The 17,546-nt window shown below is 42.3% G+C and overlaps 1 protein-coding gene and 1 long non-coding RNA gene across 2 annotated transcripts in view; one reads left to right on the top strand and one right to left on the bottom strand.

The window, feature by feature from the left end:
• The window catches only part of LOC135093330 (uncharacterized), a 142,141-nt gene that overhangs the window by 78,349 nt on the left and 46,246 nt on the right, over window positions 1–17,546 (bottom strand). The gene's annotated exons all lie outside the window — the stretch shown is intronic.
• The window catches only part of LOC135093327 (solute carrier family 35 member F1-like), an 85,771-nt gene that overhangs the window by 63,607 nt on the left and 4,618 nt on the right, over window positions 1–17,546 (top strand). The window contains 5 exon segments of the mRNA XM_063992508.1: window positions 6,254–6,464; window positions 9,846–9,949; window positions 13,127–13,308; window positions 13,721–13,895; window positions 15,235–17,546. The exon segment at window positions 15,235–17,546 is cut by the window's right edge and continues 4,618 nt beyond it. Coding sequence (XP_063848578.1) covers window positions 6,254–6,464; window positions 9,846–9,949; window positions 13,127–13,308; window positions 13,721–13,895; window positions 15,235–15,286 — 724 coding nt within the window. The 3' untranslated portion in view covers window positions 15,287–17,546.

Raw genomic sequence — 17,546 nt, 5'->3', positions numbered from 1 at the left:
CAACTGTCCAACTCTTTCACTTCTATGACTTCTTGTAGCGCTTATTTAAATGATGTGGTGGAAGTTAAGAGTAGAATTTAAAAAAAAAAACAGTAAGAGCAAAATTAGTAGTCGAGTATAATTCAAAAGTTTTAGTGAATGCAGGTGTATGTTTTTGATCAGTAAAATCGTCGCTCGATTACTAAAATAAAATAAAAGGCGTCATAGTCATCAACTGTCAACGAATTAAAAGGTTGTCATTTAAAAGATGCAGAGGAGCGTAATTCGCGTATATATATATATATATATATATATATATATATATATATATATATATATATATATATATATATATATATATATATATATATATATATATATATATATATATATATATATATAAGAATGCCCTTCAGTGCGACAAATGGTGACAAATGAATAACACAAATAGAAGAAAGCGGTTATAGGGCAGACGTGCAAAACGTACCTGTTGATAGGCATATTAAAAGAATATTTGGCAATCAGCCATGCCATTAATATAATATGACGGGAAAGGACCCTTATAATAAATAATAAAGGAAGAGATAGAGAGAAACCCGATGGAAGGTGTTTGGAAAGTTGGAAAGTTTCATGATAGGAGAATTCATAACTAATCTTCAGAACGTCTGTAGCAATATGAGACTGTAGATAAAGCTTAAAAAAAATATAAGAGAAACGAATCCTACTTAAGATCTACTTGGAATGTATCAACGTGTCACTGGATTTGAGAATGGAAAGTGGTATTTACATAGGAAAGAGAGGGATGGGGAGGAAGATGCCACGCTACGTTCCCTCGCCTAAAGATGGATACTGGTAGACTGAAAACTTCTTTCTACAGTAGTAACTAAAGGGCGAGAGACAAGACCCAGTTAATTAAGAAAGGAAGCCTATGGACTTCCCCTTGCAAGACTCAATTGTCACCCTCCTCCTCCTCCTCCTCCTCCTCCTCCTCCTCCTCCTCCTCCTCCTCCTCCTCCTCCTCCTCCTCATCATCATCATCATCATCATCATCATCATCATCATCATCATCATCATCATCATCATCATCAATTTAAAACATTTCGCTGTAGGGCAAAGGTGCCTCCCAATCTTCGCACATCTCTATTCGCTGCCCGTCTGTCCCTGGTCACCCAACTAAAATTTCTCTCCATCTAGTCCTCTAACGCCCCTGCCTTCTTTAACACCCTAGTTTCATATTTCGGTATTCTACTCCTTTACATATCTGAAAGAATTCATAATGGTAAGCAAGGAAAAGACTGTAGAAGGGAGAAAAGCACTGGTACATGATGATGTGACACGGAGAGATGAAAGAGAAAGAGAGAGAGAGAGAGAGAGAGAGAGAGAGAGAGAGAGAGAGAGAGAGAGAGAGAGAGAGAGAGAGAGAGAGAGAGAGAGAGAGAGAAGGGATGAGGATGAGATGAAAGGGAAGAGGTGTTTGGAAATGGGTGGAAAAAAGGGCAGATGATGAAAGGAGGGGAAAGTTTAGGTGCTATATAAGTTGAGGAAGTTAAGTGCACCATCAAAAGCTTTATGAAGGTGGGAAATCATAAGTACAGGAAGGAACAGATGAAGACAGGGCGAGGAAGAGGTGGAAACTCGGCTGTTCAGATGGAGCAATGGACAAGGCACACAATAAATGGATAGATGGAAGTGCAAACAGATATGACGGTGCGTAGTATGAAGGATTACAGCGCTTAATCTTCTTTGGTAGAGGTGAAATGTGTGTGAGCCCAATGCCAGCAAGGAGACAAGATAGATAATGATGGAGACAGAATATTTAGCCGAGATCTGATCAAAATTTTCATGCTGTGTCTTATTTCTCTATTACATTTTTTTTTTTTCATTAATTCAGCTATTGCAGCCATTTATTCATAAGCATATTTATTTATTTAATTTATTTTGTCTTATATCATGTTTTGATATCTATGCTTTACACTCGAACAATCACAAGCAAAACGTGTATTTTCTTCTCTTTTGCAATTTGGGGGACTGTTTCCTAATCTCTTTTATCTATTCATATACCCTTTTACATTTGGTCGTGTGTGTGTGTGTGTGTGTGTGTGTGTGTGTGTGTGTGTGTGTGTGTGTGTGTGTGTGTGTGTGTGTGTGTGCAGTAAGTCAAGGCAGGGCGGGTCGGTGGGCCGGTGGTTTCCCTACATTGAATGGAGGCGGCGTTCCTTGCCTTTCCCTCACAGCCGTGCACCGCGGGGAACACACATGTGAATACTGATGCGAACACTCACCTTTTGGGGAATGGCAAGAAAAAACACGAGCCTCCGTATACCGCGTCTTCAAATTTCTCTCTCTCTCTCTCTCTCTCTCTCTCTCTCTCTCTCTCTCTCTCTCTCTCTCTCTCTCTCTCTCTCTCTCTCTCTCTCTCTCTCTCTGAAACGAATCATTTAATGCATACAACGATAAATTAAGCAAAATTAAATTAGGCTAAACCAAGCGAATTAGATAAAAAAAAAAAAAGTGTCATATTCCTAAAGAAAGTCGGAGATAATTAATGAAGAAAAAAAGAAAATAAATAAATAAATAAGTAAGATAGGATGAATGAAAAATAGAAAGTGTCCTAGCACAGTAATTAGCTTGCATCATTTAGAGACATAAAGACTCATATCATATACGTGAAAAAAAATATTTGAAAAGACTTCTGACTAATGAATGGACGGATGGATGAGCAGATAGATGACTAAATATCATACATACATACATACATACATACATATACACACACATACATACACACGTGCAATATTAACCTAACCATACTCATGAAACCCATAGCCCAGCGCAGAATATTCCCTCATCTCCATCCGCCGCGTGCAGAACCAGAGCGGCGAACACCATTACAAAACATCAAAGTAAAAAAATATATATATTAAAAAAAGACCGATATTGATTTGGCCCGCTATGTTATTAATTCCCACACGCGTTCACCGGAAAAAAAAAAAAAAGGATGGAGGGGGGTGAAGTTAATAATACACAAGGCCGTGATGTGCCGAGAGCCGCCTTCCCATCACTGGCGAAAGCAAAGCGTCCCTGAATATAAAGGCTACCGGGGAACATGTAAGGCCACTAGAAAAAAAAATATATATATTAGAAAAAGGATTTAGAAAAATGAAGCTACTACAGCAAAAATGTATATAAAAAGAAAAAGAAAAAAAGAGGAAAAGGAAAAAACAAAAAAAACAAAAAAAGATAAACTACTGAGAAAAAAATGTCAACAGAGAAACAAAAAAAAATCTAAAGAAAAAAATAAATGCAGAAAAACCAGAATCTACCGAAAAAAAAAAAAAAGCTTCTGGACAGCCAAAAAATATCTACAAAGCAAAACAGCAAAGCTACTGGGGAACAAAAGCATGACATTGGGGAAAAAATACCGCGGCACAAGAAAAGCAACTGGGATCCAGAAACCTACTGGGAAATAAAAAAAAAAAAACTCCCGTGGAGCAAAACGAAAAAAAAAGGAAACAAAAATGGTACCGCATGGTTAAAAAAAAAAAGCTACTGAAGCAAAAAAAAAAATACTACTGATAAAGGAATACCCACAAAAGAAAAAAAATAACGAAAAAATAACATTATCCTTGTTTAGAGATTTAAGTAGAATACGTGCGAGTTCGTGTTGGAGCGTACTGAAATTAACTTATTACAGTAGTATACGTAGTAGTAGTAGTAGACGTAGTAGTAGTAGTAGTAGTAGTAGTAGTAGTAGTAGTAGTAGTAGTAGTAGTAGTAGTAGTAGTAGTAACAACAGCAACAACAGCAGTAGCAGTAACAGCAGCAGCAGCAGCAGCAGTGGTAATATAGCGGCAGCAGTAGTCAAGGGAGTTATAGTGCTGGCGGCAGCAATAACAGCAGCAGTGTCAAAAAAAATTTCGCTAATGACAACAATAAAATCTTAAACAGCCTAGCCATTCCCGTACAGGCGAGGAAAGCAAGGTGCAGTTCAGAGAGAGGCAGGGTAAAAAATAAATAAATAAATAAATAAATAAGGGAAGAAAAGTACCACACGGTTAAAAAAAATAGGGAAAATATAAAGAATGAAAGGAAATGAAAGTAAAGAGAAAATACAACATACCAGGAATTTAAAAGTAAAAAGAATGAAACTACTTTTTTTATATTTTTTCTTGCTTTGTGGGGAAATGAAAAATGTTCCCTTTCCATATTCACCTGTTTTTAGGCGTCTTTTTAAGGACACACAAGAAACACAATAAACAAAACAATTGAAGACAACCACTATCATCAACACCACCACTACCTCTACCGACAGCAGCAGCAGCAGCAGCAGCAGCAGCAGCAGCAACAACAACAACAACAACAACAACAACAACAACAACAACAACAACAACAACAACAACAACAACAACAACGACAACAAAAACTACATCAACAACAACAACAACAGTCTTTCTTCCAACAGCTCACTCTCCCCAAAACATGACACCCGACATGTGCAAACGCGCGCACGCACACACACACACACACACACACACACACACACACACACACACACACACACACACACACACACACACACACACACACACACACACACACACACACACACACACACACACACACACACACACACACACACACACGTCGTGTCATAATAACACCATAATCTTCCTATACCCGACCCTGTAGGCAGCTTAATGTTTCCTAAGGCTTGGGATTCATCTGCTTGACGCTATTTCGTTAAGCCATCCTTATACAATCACAAAGGGCAAAGCTGCATCTTGGTAGTAGCAGATTCTGTGATTGTCAAATAAAATAACTAATGTTTGATTCGCTCCACCATTAACTTTTTGGATGGTGATGACAGAATGACAGAGTTTACCAGTACATGTCTGGAGCTCCCTGCTTGCTTCTATATTTCCATCTTCCTGTGACTTGTACTCTTTCAAGAGGGAGGTTTCAAGACACTTTTCCTCCAATATTTGATTATCGTATGTGACTTCACTTTGGGAACTGGCACTCATTATTTGTATCACCCTTGGCTAATGGTCCTCTTACATAAAAAAATACATATGAGTAACTAGATAATTTTGCAAGAAGAAATAAAACTACCGCTATTAAAAGATTTGAACTTTTCCATCACTTATTTGCTGCCAGTTGCGTCCTTTGAGTATACAATCCAACACTGAATAAGGCCATTGTATTTAAGCCAGAAGAGAGTCCAAAGCAGTCCTAATAGTATCATCAATATGGCTAGAGCAACCATTCGTCACATCCCCAGCACCTCCTCATTGGCATTCCTCGGTTTCCTTCACATACTAACTCTATCAAACCATCGCCTCATCACGCTCGTCATGTTCGTACCCTCTGTGATATTATTTATCCCCCCCCCCGCGGCTCCATCACGCCACTCTCTTCTCTTATCTGGACTCTCCCTGGCGGCACTGTTCTGCTCTGTGACCCCGCCTCTTCGTTTCATGTAACATTTCTTTCACGTAAAATTATATGATTTTCTGTCAATTCTCTTTTGTTTGTCTTCTCTGGACGAGGTCGTTGCAAATACAATGGCGCCTTACATATTCATTATTGCTGCGCCAAAATCCAGCCAATCAATCAATCAGCATTTATAATTTCTATTTATTTATTCCTCTTCTTTTCTTTGCATTCTTCATGTGCCATATACCTCGCGTCTTTCCAGCAGAGGCAGTGTCAGGATTCCTTCACAGACATCCTCTTGTTGCCTCCATGTCTTAATTTTGTTTGTCAGATTGATCTTAAAGGCATTCCTTTTTTACGTTACCGTGTACCGTGTAACAATGGGTACAAGTACCTTTCTTATTCATTACTATAATGATACTGAAACATTTTTTTAATACCTTCAGCACTTTGTTCGCTTGTATATACTGTATTTTAGTTCATCCCACTCATACACAACCTCCAGTCTGAACAAAATAGGATACAATGCGTATTTTCTTTTAACAAGACTTGTTACACACCTTGACGATTTTCTTGGCAGCTCTCACACTTTCTCCATATTTAACGAGGCGTCATCTTAGTCTACTGCAAGTAATGAAGACATGATTAGGTTAGGTCAGGTTAGGTTAGATTAGGACTATCACGTATAGGCCTAATGGTTTCTTCCAGTTTCATATAATATCTTGTGTTCTTTCGTCCTCATAAATACACCAGAGTCACATAATAGTTAGCTTGAAGATTAAAACCCATACAATTCAATTCGATTCCTACAACACCTATGTCTGTGGATGCCGCGCAGAGCCATCCTGGAGCGCAACGACGTGGGCTCGGTGCGGTGGGACACGTGGCCGGTGCTGGCACTGGTGGGCGGCTTCAGCGCGGCGCAGTTCCTGTTCTACGTGGTGGCACCAGCCGTCATGCGGGTGACCTCGGCCACGGCGCTCAACCTGGCGCTCTTCACGGCCGACTTCTACATCCTCATCACTGGCATCGCGCTCTTCAAGTTCAAGGTGAGTGTGTGTGTGTGTGTGTGTGTGTGTGTGTGTGTGTGTGTGTGTGTGTGTGTGTGTGTGTGTGTGTGTGTGTGTGTGTGTGTTTCATACTATATATTCACGCAGTAGTTTTAAATGTATATATATGTGCACCTATTTTTCCATTACTATATCCTTCACTAACAATACTATTACATTATATCTCCTTTTATATCGCTACCATTGTTACTCATTATGACTACAGACATCTAACTTTGTCGCTGATATAACCATACGTCATACATACCTTTGTCTTTATTACCGACTCACCTGTATACACACACACACACACACACACACACACACACACACACACACACAAACACACACATACACACTCTTCTGCCCTGTTTTTCTTTGTATTCTTCCCTCGTTCCCTTCCCCCTTTCCCCCTTCACTTTCTTTACTAACAAAAAAAATTCTCCCTCCATCTCTCCATCTTTTTTCCTTCTCCTTCCCTCCCTCCCTCGCTTCCTTTACTAACAAAACAATTAAATCTCTTCACCATTAACTCGAACACAAATGCACCAATTTTCACCATTTCATTAATATATATATATATATATATATATATATATATATATATATATATATATATATATATATATATATATATATATATATATATATATATATATATATATATATATATATATATATATATACATATATATATATATATATATATATATATATATATATATATATATATATATATATATATATATATATATATATATATATATATATATATATATATATATATATATATATATATATACTCCTTACCAATTTACCATCGAAGCTCATCTTATTCTTACACAAAGAGCTAAAGTAACGAACAATAAGACCGTCCTCTCATTCGTTTGCTCTATACGTAAAACCTAAAAGTGTATCATTTGGACGGAACGGAAGTTACAAAGGAGGTTCTAAGCACTTAACTTCACGGGAGCTGATTTGGCAAAGAGTGGAGGCGTTAAATGTTCCGATTAGTTCTAAGAAATGGCTGAAATTCCGTTTGACAAAGATGAAAAAGGCAGTTTGTGAATATACGAGTACAACGACAACAATAACAACAACCACAACAATAACAACAACATACGTGCAAGTTTCCTAGGCACAGAATAACAACAACAACAACAACAACAACAACGACAAAGAAGAAAAGGAGGATGTAAAAAGAAAAAAAGAAAATAAGAAGCAACCCACAGCAGCGAATGATAAATGACAGGCAGGGTGGAAAGAGTGCCAGGGGCGGGATGGCACCGCCGAGTCACTGGTTCAAGGACAAATGACTGTCGAGGATCAAGCCACAGGAAGGACGCCTTTAAGAAGCGATTTTTGTTAGGGGCCGAGTTGAGGCTGCACCAAGTTGTCTGATGTCAAGATTAAAAAAATGTTAAGAAAAGTTTGTGTGAGCGCTCAGCTTTATACCGTCGGAACAGACGAGTTTATTGCCGCCTCAACGCAGGAAAGACTAGGGAAAATTATTGTTGGAGGCTTTCTTGACTAAAAACTGTAAGTCATGAAATTAATTATTAAAGGTAACTATATTCCACCATTTCTAATCTTTGATTATTTCGTTGCAAGTCTATGGGCAGACCTGCCACTGCTGTAGAGGTTTTCGGGAAGTCAAGGACATGGACTGCTGTGTAGACTCTGACATTCCTCATTTATGAGCCACTTCCTTGTACTTAACGCCGCAATAAAATGAGGCAAACAAGACCTTTCCAGCTTTGGGATTAAAAGAAAAATCATGGAGCGTTTAGCTGGACATCAGAGACAAGCAGAGGCGTCACACATACAAAGGAATCTCTGACAATGGAACAATACTCATTGTATGGAGTCACAAAAAAATAGAACAGACTCGTCCTCCCATTTAAGCGAGACAGCGCCAGCAGCGTCCTGCTCAGCAGGACATATAATGTGCTCAAGAGTGACAAGATAGAAAGTTAAAATAAGGTTACAGTCGAAGGAACCAACGACGAGAAATGTTTAATAATAAAATTATAGAGAGCTGTTAGAAGTTACTGTCTTCGCCATAAGAGTAAGAGGCACTGGTGCTGACCGTATCCGGTCTCTGAGTCACCCTTATCCCCCAGCAAATGGATGACAGGCACACAGCACACAATCATGAGCTATGCACGGATTGGCTCAGTAATCCCGGGGTAATAAGCAACAAAAGAGAATTTGCTCGGGGCAGCGCCACCCGACAAGGCCCACTCCCTCCGTGGCGTGCAGCGAGTATGCTGACTATGTGAAAAGTAATCAAAGTTGTGACGTAAGAACATAAGACTCTTGAGGACCAGGCGAGACCTGCACGAGATGAACGGGAGTGATTAACGAGACTTTACGGGGCGCGTAATTCTCTCTCTCTCTCTCTCTCTCTCTCTCTCTCTCTCTCTCTCTCTCTCTCTCTCTCTCTCTCTCTCTCTCTCTCTCTCTCTCTCTTATATATATATATATATATATATATATATATATATATATATATATATATATATATATATATATATATATATATATATATATATATATATATATATATATATATATATATATATATATATATATATATATATATATATATATATATATATATATATATATATTATATATATATATATATATATGAGAGAGAGAGAGAGAGAGAGAGAGAGAGAGAGAGAGAGAGAGAGAGAGAGAGAGAGAGAGAGAGAGAGAGAGAGAGAGAGAGAGAGAGAGAGAGAGAGAGAGAGAGAGAGAGAACTGTCTGGAACTGTGCGTACGTTCGTGACAGCCAGGATGCATGCCCCTAGGTGCGGTTGTCAACATGGCACACATACACAGCTTACACCAGCAGCTATACGAGTACCTCCAGGACACAGAACAACACAAAGCCACAGCACCGCCACCCACGCGCTTCATTCTGTTCCACAATGGTTGAAGGAGCGGGGCTTGTGTTTGCACCACAGTGGTGGGTGGGAGCTGGAGTCTACTGATACAAAGCAGATTACCTGGGATTGATTCATCTGTCGCGGATACAACCACCCGTTCAATCACCCTCCCACTCACCCTCCCCCCATGGCTCTCGCTTCTCCATCCATTCATTGTCTCTCTCCTCTCCACCCACTCACTGCCACTCACCTCTCCACCCACTTCCCATGTCTCCCACCTCTCCACCCACTCACTCTCACCTTTACACCCACACATTTGATCACTCACTTCTCCACCTACTCATCCTGTTATCCATTCACTCCCTCATCACTCACCTTGTCACCCACCTACTCTTCCATCCCTTTACCCTGCCACCCACATGCCTACCCAACAACTTACCCACTTCTCCACCCATATTAACTAACACATGCCCTCCTCTCACAGTTCCACCCTCTGTACTTCCTGTCGTACATCCTGGTGGTGACAGGCGTGATTGTGTTCGTCGTCAAGCCCACGCCCATCGCCTCTACTAACCGCGGCTACTACAGGTGGGCGGGTGTGTCTGATTAGCTGGCAAGGTGTGTGGGCTGCTCCCTCACAGGTCCAGGTAGCCATGAGGTGGCAGGTGCCAGGTGGAGGTGGCTGGCTAACAGGTAAGGGGGTGAGGGATTGGTGTGGCGAGAGTGAAGGTTGATGGTGATTGGTGCGGAGGAAGGAGTGGCGGTGGCAGTGTTGGTTTGATGCCAGCACTTTGAGGGATGTTTGCTTCACTGGAAAGACGTGCAGGATTAACTTGAATATTCTATACATAGTTCGTTCTTGACATTGGTGAACGATAACCTGTCAGTATGTTGTGTTGTACTTAGAGTGTAACTTGCTTCTTGAACAGATGCACGGAACTCGTCACTGTTTGAAGAGTAGACATTTACTGCACAATTACGAACATCTCTTTTTTTTTTTCTATCAGTGTGCATGAATCCACTGGGTCAGGAGGGATTAAGCCCTACTCCACACCACTTTAGTTTAGGGTATCTCGATGTGATGAACAGATTACAAACTCACAAATGCTCGTCCTCCGTCAGTATGTCTTCTTTGCTCTGTGAAGAACAGCCAGTGTGAGAGGAGACACGCACCTCATTGTCTCCAGCCGGGACCAAGGACATCTTGGGTGTGAGCAGAGCTGTACCACGTAAATTGCCCTCAGATTTTTATCCGTCAGCCTGTAGGAGTACAGTGGAGAACAAAACCTTCGTCATAGTTAGGAGGTTGAAATATCAAACAAAAGGCTGCCAGCTCCAGCCTCACACACGCTGACTGGGAAAAAGGCCGCAGTTCTCATTAAAACTGATCCTCTTTAGTCTCGTCACCATTTCCGGTGCAGCAGATGATGAAAAATGCTGACTTTAGGAGAGGAAAATTTATTTGTCATATATCAAATATTTTTGTCCAGGTTACCTGCACTGTGTGCCTGTGTGCCTCTGTGATGTAGTGATTGCAGTGCTCAATTAAGAACACGCCAGAACTGGATCAAATGGTTCGCTGTCAATCAGTTCAGTATTTAAATCATCATGATTTATATTCTGAGTCCAATACTTTGGCCTCGCACTTTCCAGTTTTTTTCTGAGAATCATGTCTAGCGTTAAATATTTCTCTAAGAAAAGAAACAGAAATAGACAAAAAACCTTAAATAGTCTTCAACATTTAATCCAAAGGTTATAAACCGTGATCTGGGCCACTGATTCATTTTATGTGTAAGAGAATAAGTATGTTAATAATTTCCCATCTTAAAATATCACCAGAAATCCTCTATGCAAGACAAAAAAAAAAAATGTACATATGAATCATCACTTAATATCACAATAATATCTAAGTAATCTATAAGAAGTAACTTTGTATGAAACCACAAATAAAATCATGTGGAATACTCTTTGGTAGTTCAGATAGAAAAAAAAAAAAGACCAGAGCTATGTGACCGACTCTTCTCTTAATTAACCTGACTAGATATTGATTAACTAAGCTCAAAATAACGTTTTCTATTTGCCATTGGTTTGTTCAGCGTCTGTCCACATTATGCACATCACCGAGTGACTTAAAAAACGCTTCATGTTATCGATGAAATTCCAACGACGAGTTCCGGCAATGAAAGTGTGTCGCGTGATATAAGCCATATGAAAAGGAAATGCCATTAAAAGTAGCACACTGTGTGGCCGTCTTAGGAGAGAGAGAGAGAGAGAGAGAGAGAGAGAGAGAGAGAGAGAGAGAGAGAGAGAGAGAGAGAGAGAGAGAGAGAGAGAGAGAGAGAGAGAGAGAGAGAGAGAGAACATTGAGGAATAGTAGGCAGGATAGATGCCGCAATAAGGAGCTACGGCGGAGATAAATTATTCTCAATATTCTCACAACAATCAGTATTTCCACGATGATAAAAACAAAACGACAACACAGTAGATCACTCCATTTAACAGTAGCCCACATATGTACTTCCTCTGTCGCGGCTTAGCTGTGGCACCTGTACCTTCCTAACCCTCACTCACACAGTCCCCGCACACCGCACGCTGCAGGCACTCGCTTCAGATATTCATCATTCGATATATTCTGCCTTTGGTGAGATCCTCGACAGATATTCACCTGTGATTGGCTGCCCATTATACAGGAGGCCCGTGATTGGTTCCTCCCCCCGCCGGCGGCTCGTAATTGTTTGCCCACTTGGCGTGTTGACCTTGTTGCTTTATTGCAGTCCCGGGAGGCTGGCTGAGGATGCGAGAGAGAGAGAGAGAGAGAGAGAGAGAGAGAGAGAGAGAGAGAGAGAGAGAGAGAGAGAGAGAGAGAGAGAGACAGTGTGTGTGTGTGTGTGTGTGTGTGTGTGTGTGTGTGTGTGTGTGTGTGTGTGTGTGTGTGTGTGTGTGTGTGTGTGTGTGTGTGTGTGTGTGTGTGTGTGTGTGAGATAGGGATTCGACTACTTGGTTTCACACTACGCTAATTCACGCATATGCAACTATATCCTAATTGTGAGAAAAAAAAAATCATATGCCAGGAAAACTTGTTCCCTAGTAAGTCAAGAGGAGGGAAGTTTAAAACGCAGCACGGCCCACCATTTCCAAACCTACCTAACTTTTTTACAGTTTTCCCTGATATTGCTCCTCGTACGAGGTCAGTCACAATTAAGCATCTTTTTGATCCAGACAGTATCGCTTGTTAAATTATGTATCATATAATTAATTTAATACGACTCCTATCACGAAAAAAAAAAAAATCTCTGGAGATCCTGGGGCACTGCTACTCTTTCTGCCATGTGTACTATTTGAAGCAGATGGTGCATAACCTTTCTTGCACCTCACACCTGATCATGGAACTGTGCCTCAGACGAGGTCTCATGAGTTAGGACACATTTCATGTATAAGATTACTGTTGTCTTCTAGTACTGCTTCAGTGCACTAACATCGTGTAAAGTGCCGGAATTACTATAAAAATAGAATATAATCGAATCCTACCCGTGCAAAATTTTCGTAGAACGTAACTCTTGTACGCACATAACAAGACCCTGCTATACAGACATACAAGCTGACAAGAAATACGTTGACAAAGACGTAAACATAACAAAAAAATCACGTCTATGGGGGTACAGTTTGTGCACGTTTTCCTATAAGCATGTGTGTGTTGGTGCGTGCGTGTGTGGGTGCGTGCGTGCGTGACTCATCGCAATGCCTCACTCGTCTCCTCGCCCACAGGGAAATCTCAGTGGGCCGGTCGAGCAGCGGCAACGAGGTGGAGCTGACCACCACCCCGGGCACTGCCACCAGCAGCATGGGCGGCGGCGGCTCCTTCACAGAGTGGCCGCCGTTGCCGCCAGAGGTGCGGGGTTGCCCTGACTACCCCTATCCTCACTCCCACTCCACGGAATTCAGGCAAGGTGAGTCAAGGGGCTGACTGACTGTGGCTGATTGATTTTAAGGCGCGCAACGACGAAGTCACAGCTCGTGAGTCCAAAGGACGCACATTGGGGTGGTGGAGGACGAAGAGCATGCAAGATGATCGGGAGGAAGGTCTTTCAGGAAAGAGTGAGTGAAGGGAAAAATTATCAATGAATATGATAACAGAAGGTAATTAAAGAAAGATACAATGGCTTCCCTCTCTCCCTCCCTCCCTTCTCTTCATCATAGACCTGAAGAATGGAGAGGCTCAAGGTATAAAGTAACATGCATGACACGTCTTCTAAGTAGACTTTTCTTCCGGATTTCTATTCTTGGACGCAACATTCAAATGTGTTAATTCACAAAGATTTGTACATAATGCAGAGAACTGATGTGGCGGTACATCTACAGGCTCCAAGACGCCGGCGCCACCCTCCGACTATCCTAGCACCCCGCCCTCGCCGCCCCAGCAGTTCAGGTCACTGCCCCGCCCCGCTCGCCGGGAGCAGTACCCTGCTGGGCAGGCTGGGGGCGGGCAAAGGGCGGCCACTCTCCACCGCCCTGCGCGGGTACGTTTCCAGCTTGAGTAAGGGTCGCTCGCTTCTTGTTGGCTGTGGTGCTGCGTGAGCCCGGGGGCCCCGCCCCTCCCTGGCGTCCCCGCGCCCCACCGAGTGCCGTGCTGCCGCGCCAGGTCTTTGGGGGCGCCAGGGTGACAGACCAGTGGACCCTCCCCTACCCCATCCCGCCCCTCGGTGTATGAAGGTGTCTGCAGCTAAGGTGTCAGTGTAGCCAAGTGTCCCCCAGTGTCCCCAGTGTCCCGGCACCGCGCCCCGGGCTCACACCTGTACTGGCTTTTGCTTTAACACATTTGTCGAGTGCACAAACCATCCATTTATTCCTTACCTGTCCACTGCTTAGCAGGCTCACTGGGTGTATTATTTGCACTGAAAATTGTTTTGTGCATTCGCCTCTAGTCTTATTTGTCATGTTCTTTTTTGCTTCTAAAATTTATCTACCGTGTTAGATTTTTTATTATTTCTACAAAGATAAACGTGTTCACGTTTGTGTGTATTGTTCAATGACTGTTAATTGTTCAATGTAGCTGTGAGTTTCAGCCGCAGTTCCTTAGTCAACTGTCTGGCTTGTCTCACATTTGTGTTGTGTTGGATTTACATTTTTTTTTTTTTTTTTCGGGACTGACCATAGTAATCCTAATTACCTTATTAGGAGGGAAGCTAAGAAAGTTTCGGGACGCGGCCAGCAGACAACAGCTGCTGCACATAACTCTGAGGCTCGTCAGCTGGTGGGCGCCGGGCTGAAAGCTGCGGCAACGCCTCCAAGGACGAGATATTGATGGGCACTTCTCCGTCACGAACGTGGGGTTTTGGTCATCTGTAATGGCTTTTGGAGGGAGGCATCCGAGATACTATCTGGTTGGTGGCGAAGCGCCGAGGGCAGGTCATCGCAAGGAATGTCATGGTAGCACGAAACTTTTCCCAAGAAGTCAGAAAATGCTGTCGTTATGTTAGTGCACTACCGGAACCAACAACTGTGTGCTAATGAACATTACAGAGAAGAGCGTCTCTGAGAAGTCTCATAAAAGCGATTAAAGGCTGAGATGGTTGTGTGCAACAAGAAGGCATCAGTGGAGGTAAGTGACAGCGCTGCTCGCTCCTGAGGCCCAGTCCCGAAACTTTGAAAGCGACTCTCGTGCAACACCTTTGGGGGTTCAGGTAGCTTTGAGTCCTGGTATTCCGTAATGACATCTTCACAAAGTTTCTCAACACTTTCAAAACAGGAAGTGTCCTTGGTGTCTTGGTGATTGTACACTACCCCATCCACTCCCCTGCTTCCCTGCTGCCCTTCTCAACGCTACAAGTTGAACTCGCTGCTTTCACCTGGCCCTCTCTCTTTCTCCTTTGCAGCTCTATCGAGCCAACGGTGCCTCATCCTCTACCCACGAGCTGGGAGATGTGAGGTGCTGAAGGGCTCGTGCTGGGGCCCACCGGGTGGTGCTGAGGACACTATGCCCGCCGCCTGACCCTCGCCGGATGCAGAAGGCCGAGGCGACGATGCTGCAGACCTGGGCGGCCACCCGACACTGATGTGCAGCTGCCCAAGTGTATATTGTCTTAGTCTTCCCCCCTACTGTCTCCAAGGTGCAGCTGAGGGTTCTTCCAGCAGTATTACTACCCTTGTAGACACCGGCCGCTTTTACCAATAGTGTTCACGTCATCTAGACGCCGCACCACCCACTCAAGTTATTAGTTACACCAGACCTTAACATTTAAGTACGTCTGGCCTGCGAGGTTGCCGTTTTCTTTTTCATACTGCTATAAATGACATTTGATGGGATGCTAAAGTAAATTTTGGACGCATGTTGTGTATTGCGGTGGCTGTCAGTTCCCTCAGGTCAGATGTAAAACAGACCTTGCCCTGCCATCGTCTCGCCATCTACATGCCACCATATTGCTCAAGATTGGTCACAGGTTAAAAACTAAAGGAAGGCAATGAGTAAAATAATACAGAAACTGTTCAAAAGCACGACGGCCTGAACCTGAACCTTTGTACTAGACGTGGGATTTGTGAGGTGATGGTGGTTTAGTACAAGGCAATGGAAAAAAAAAAGTGCTATAATCCTAAACACACAAGTAGTTTCTGGAAGTTCGTGTTACGAGTGTGTGATGTGATGCCGGAGGAGGGCACATCGTGATGGCTTGCTTCTCTTCCCTGTTTCCTTTAGTGACAGCTCAAGGTAATCACAGCTCGTGCTGAATAGACGTGGGTGCGTCACGAGCACTGCAACAGCCACGTTTGCTTGTCTAGTCATTGGCTTTTTTTTTTTTTTCTATCTCTCCCTCAAACTCTTTCACAGTAAGTTATTAGTAATCTTCAAGCATATTTATAAGCATTAGCACAAATTGTCTTGCATTTTAAAGACAATTAGTTGCAAGTACCACGTATTATTATCATTAGTACTACTATTATTATTGTTACTATCATTATTATTTTTAACTGTTGAAACAAAAACTCTACAGGAGATACATTTTATGCCTCTATTTTACATTTATTTTCCGTGCTCCGGACGAAACAAAACAACAGGCGATGATTTGACGTGTGTGTGTGTGTGTGTATATGTGTGTGTGTGTGTGTGTGTGTGTGTGTGTGTGTGTGTGTGTGTGTGTGTGTGTGTGTGTGTTACCGTTTTCGTTGGCATGTATATCTAATGACTGGTTGCTCTCCAGTCTCTAGAAAACGTGACGTCGTTGTGATGTCAGGCAATACTTACCGATGACGATTATGAACACTACCTCAACGAATATGACTGTGTGTGTGTGTGTGTGTGTGTGTGTGTGTGTGTGTGTGTGTGTGTGTGTGTGTGTGTGTGTGTGTGTGTGTGTTGCTGGGGCATGCATAAAAAATATAATCACTATATCTTCACTAAATACGGAACGACAAATTTGCACATAATTGCATCTTACTCTCAGCTTTATTCAAATCGACACCCTAACGCTGAATAATTGTAAACAAAGCAGTATTGTTATGTATTATCATTATTCTCTATCCCTTTCTCCAGTACAGTTAACAATCTGTCTGATTCACACCCACTCCTCTCAGCATAATGACACGTTGTTAAGGCCTCGCACGGTTAACGAAGAATCAACCACATTTTCCTACCAGGAGGAACGTTCATACGTGCTGTCATAAGCCACGCGCTGTAACTGAGTGTGTGTGTGTGTGTGTGTGTGTGTGTGTGTGTGTGTGTGTGTGTGTGTGTGTGTGTGTGTGTGTGTGTGTGTGTGTGTGTGTGTGTGAACTTTGTGTATAAGAAGTGACGGGCAACGCCAAGCAAAGGAGACAAAAAAAAAAAATGAAGAAAAACTGTACATATGCAATATAATTCATAGCGTAAAACGAGAGAAAAAAATATCTTCAAGTTTTAAGCATTCCGAAGAAAATTGTTATCGTGTATTGTTGCTCCCTTTCTAGTGTATATATCACGGTGATCACGACACAGAAGACCCGCGGGGCGTCACAGGCTTTTTGGGTTGTGGGTGGTCGCCGTCGTGACATCATTAGTTGTAGCTGTGCAATAGACACTCTTGCGCGGGCTCCGCCCAGCACCACCTCTTGGGGCCACCTGAGGTTCCAGTTTTCTCTTCTAGAGTATTCCTGTTAAATGTAGGTCTTTGTGAATGTGTGTGTGTGTGTGTGTGTGTGTGTGTGTGTGTGTGTG

This window comes from Scylla paramamosain, chromosome 3, assembly GCF_035594125.1.
Source record: "Scylla paramamosain isolate STU-SP2022 chromosome 3, ASM3559412v1, whole genome shotgun sequence".
Taxonomy (NCBI): domain Eukaryota; kingdom Metazoa; phylum Arthropoda; class Malacostraca; order Decapoda; family Portunidae; genus Scylla; species Scylla paramamosain.
This window is presented reverse-complemented; position numbering and strand designations above follow the sequence as displayed.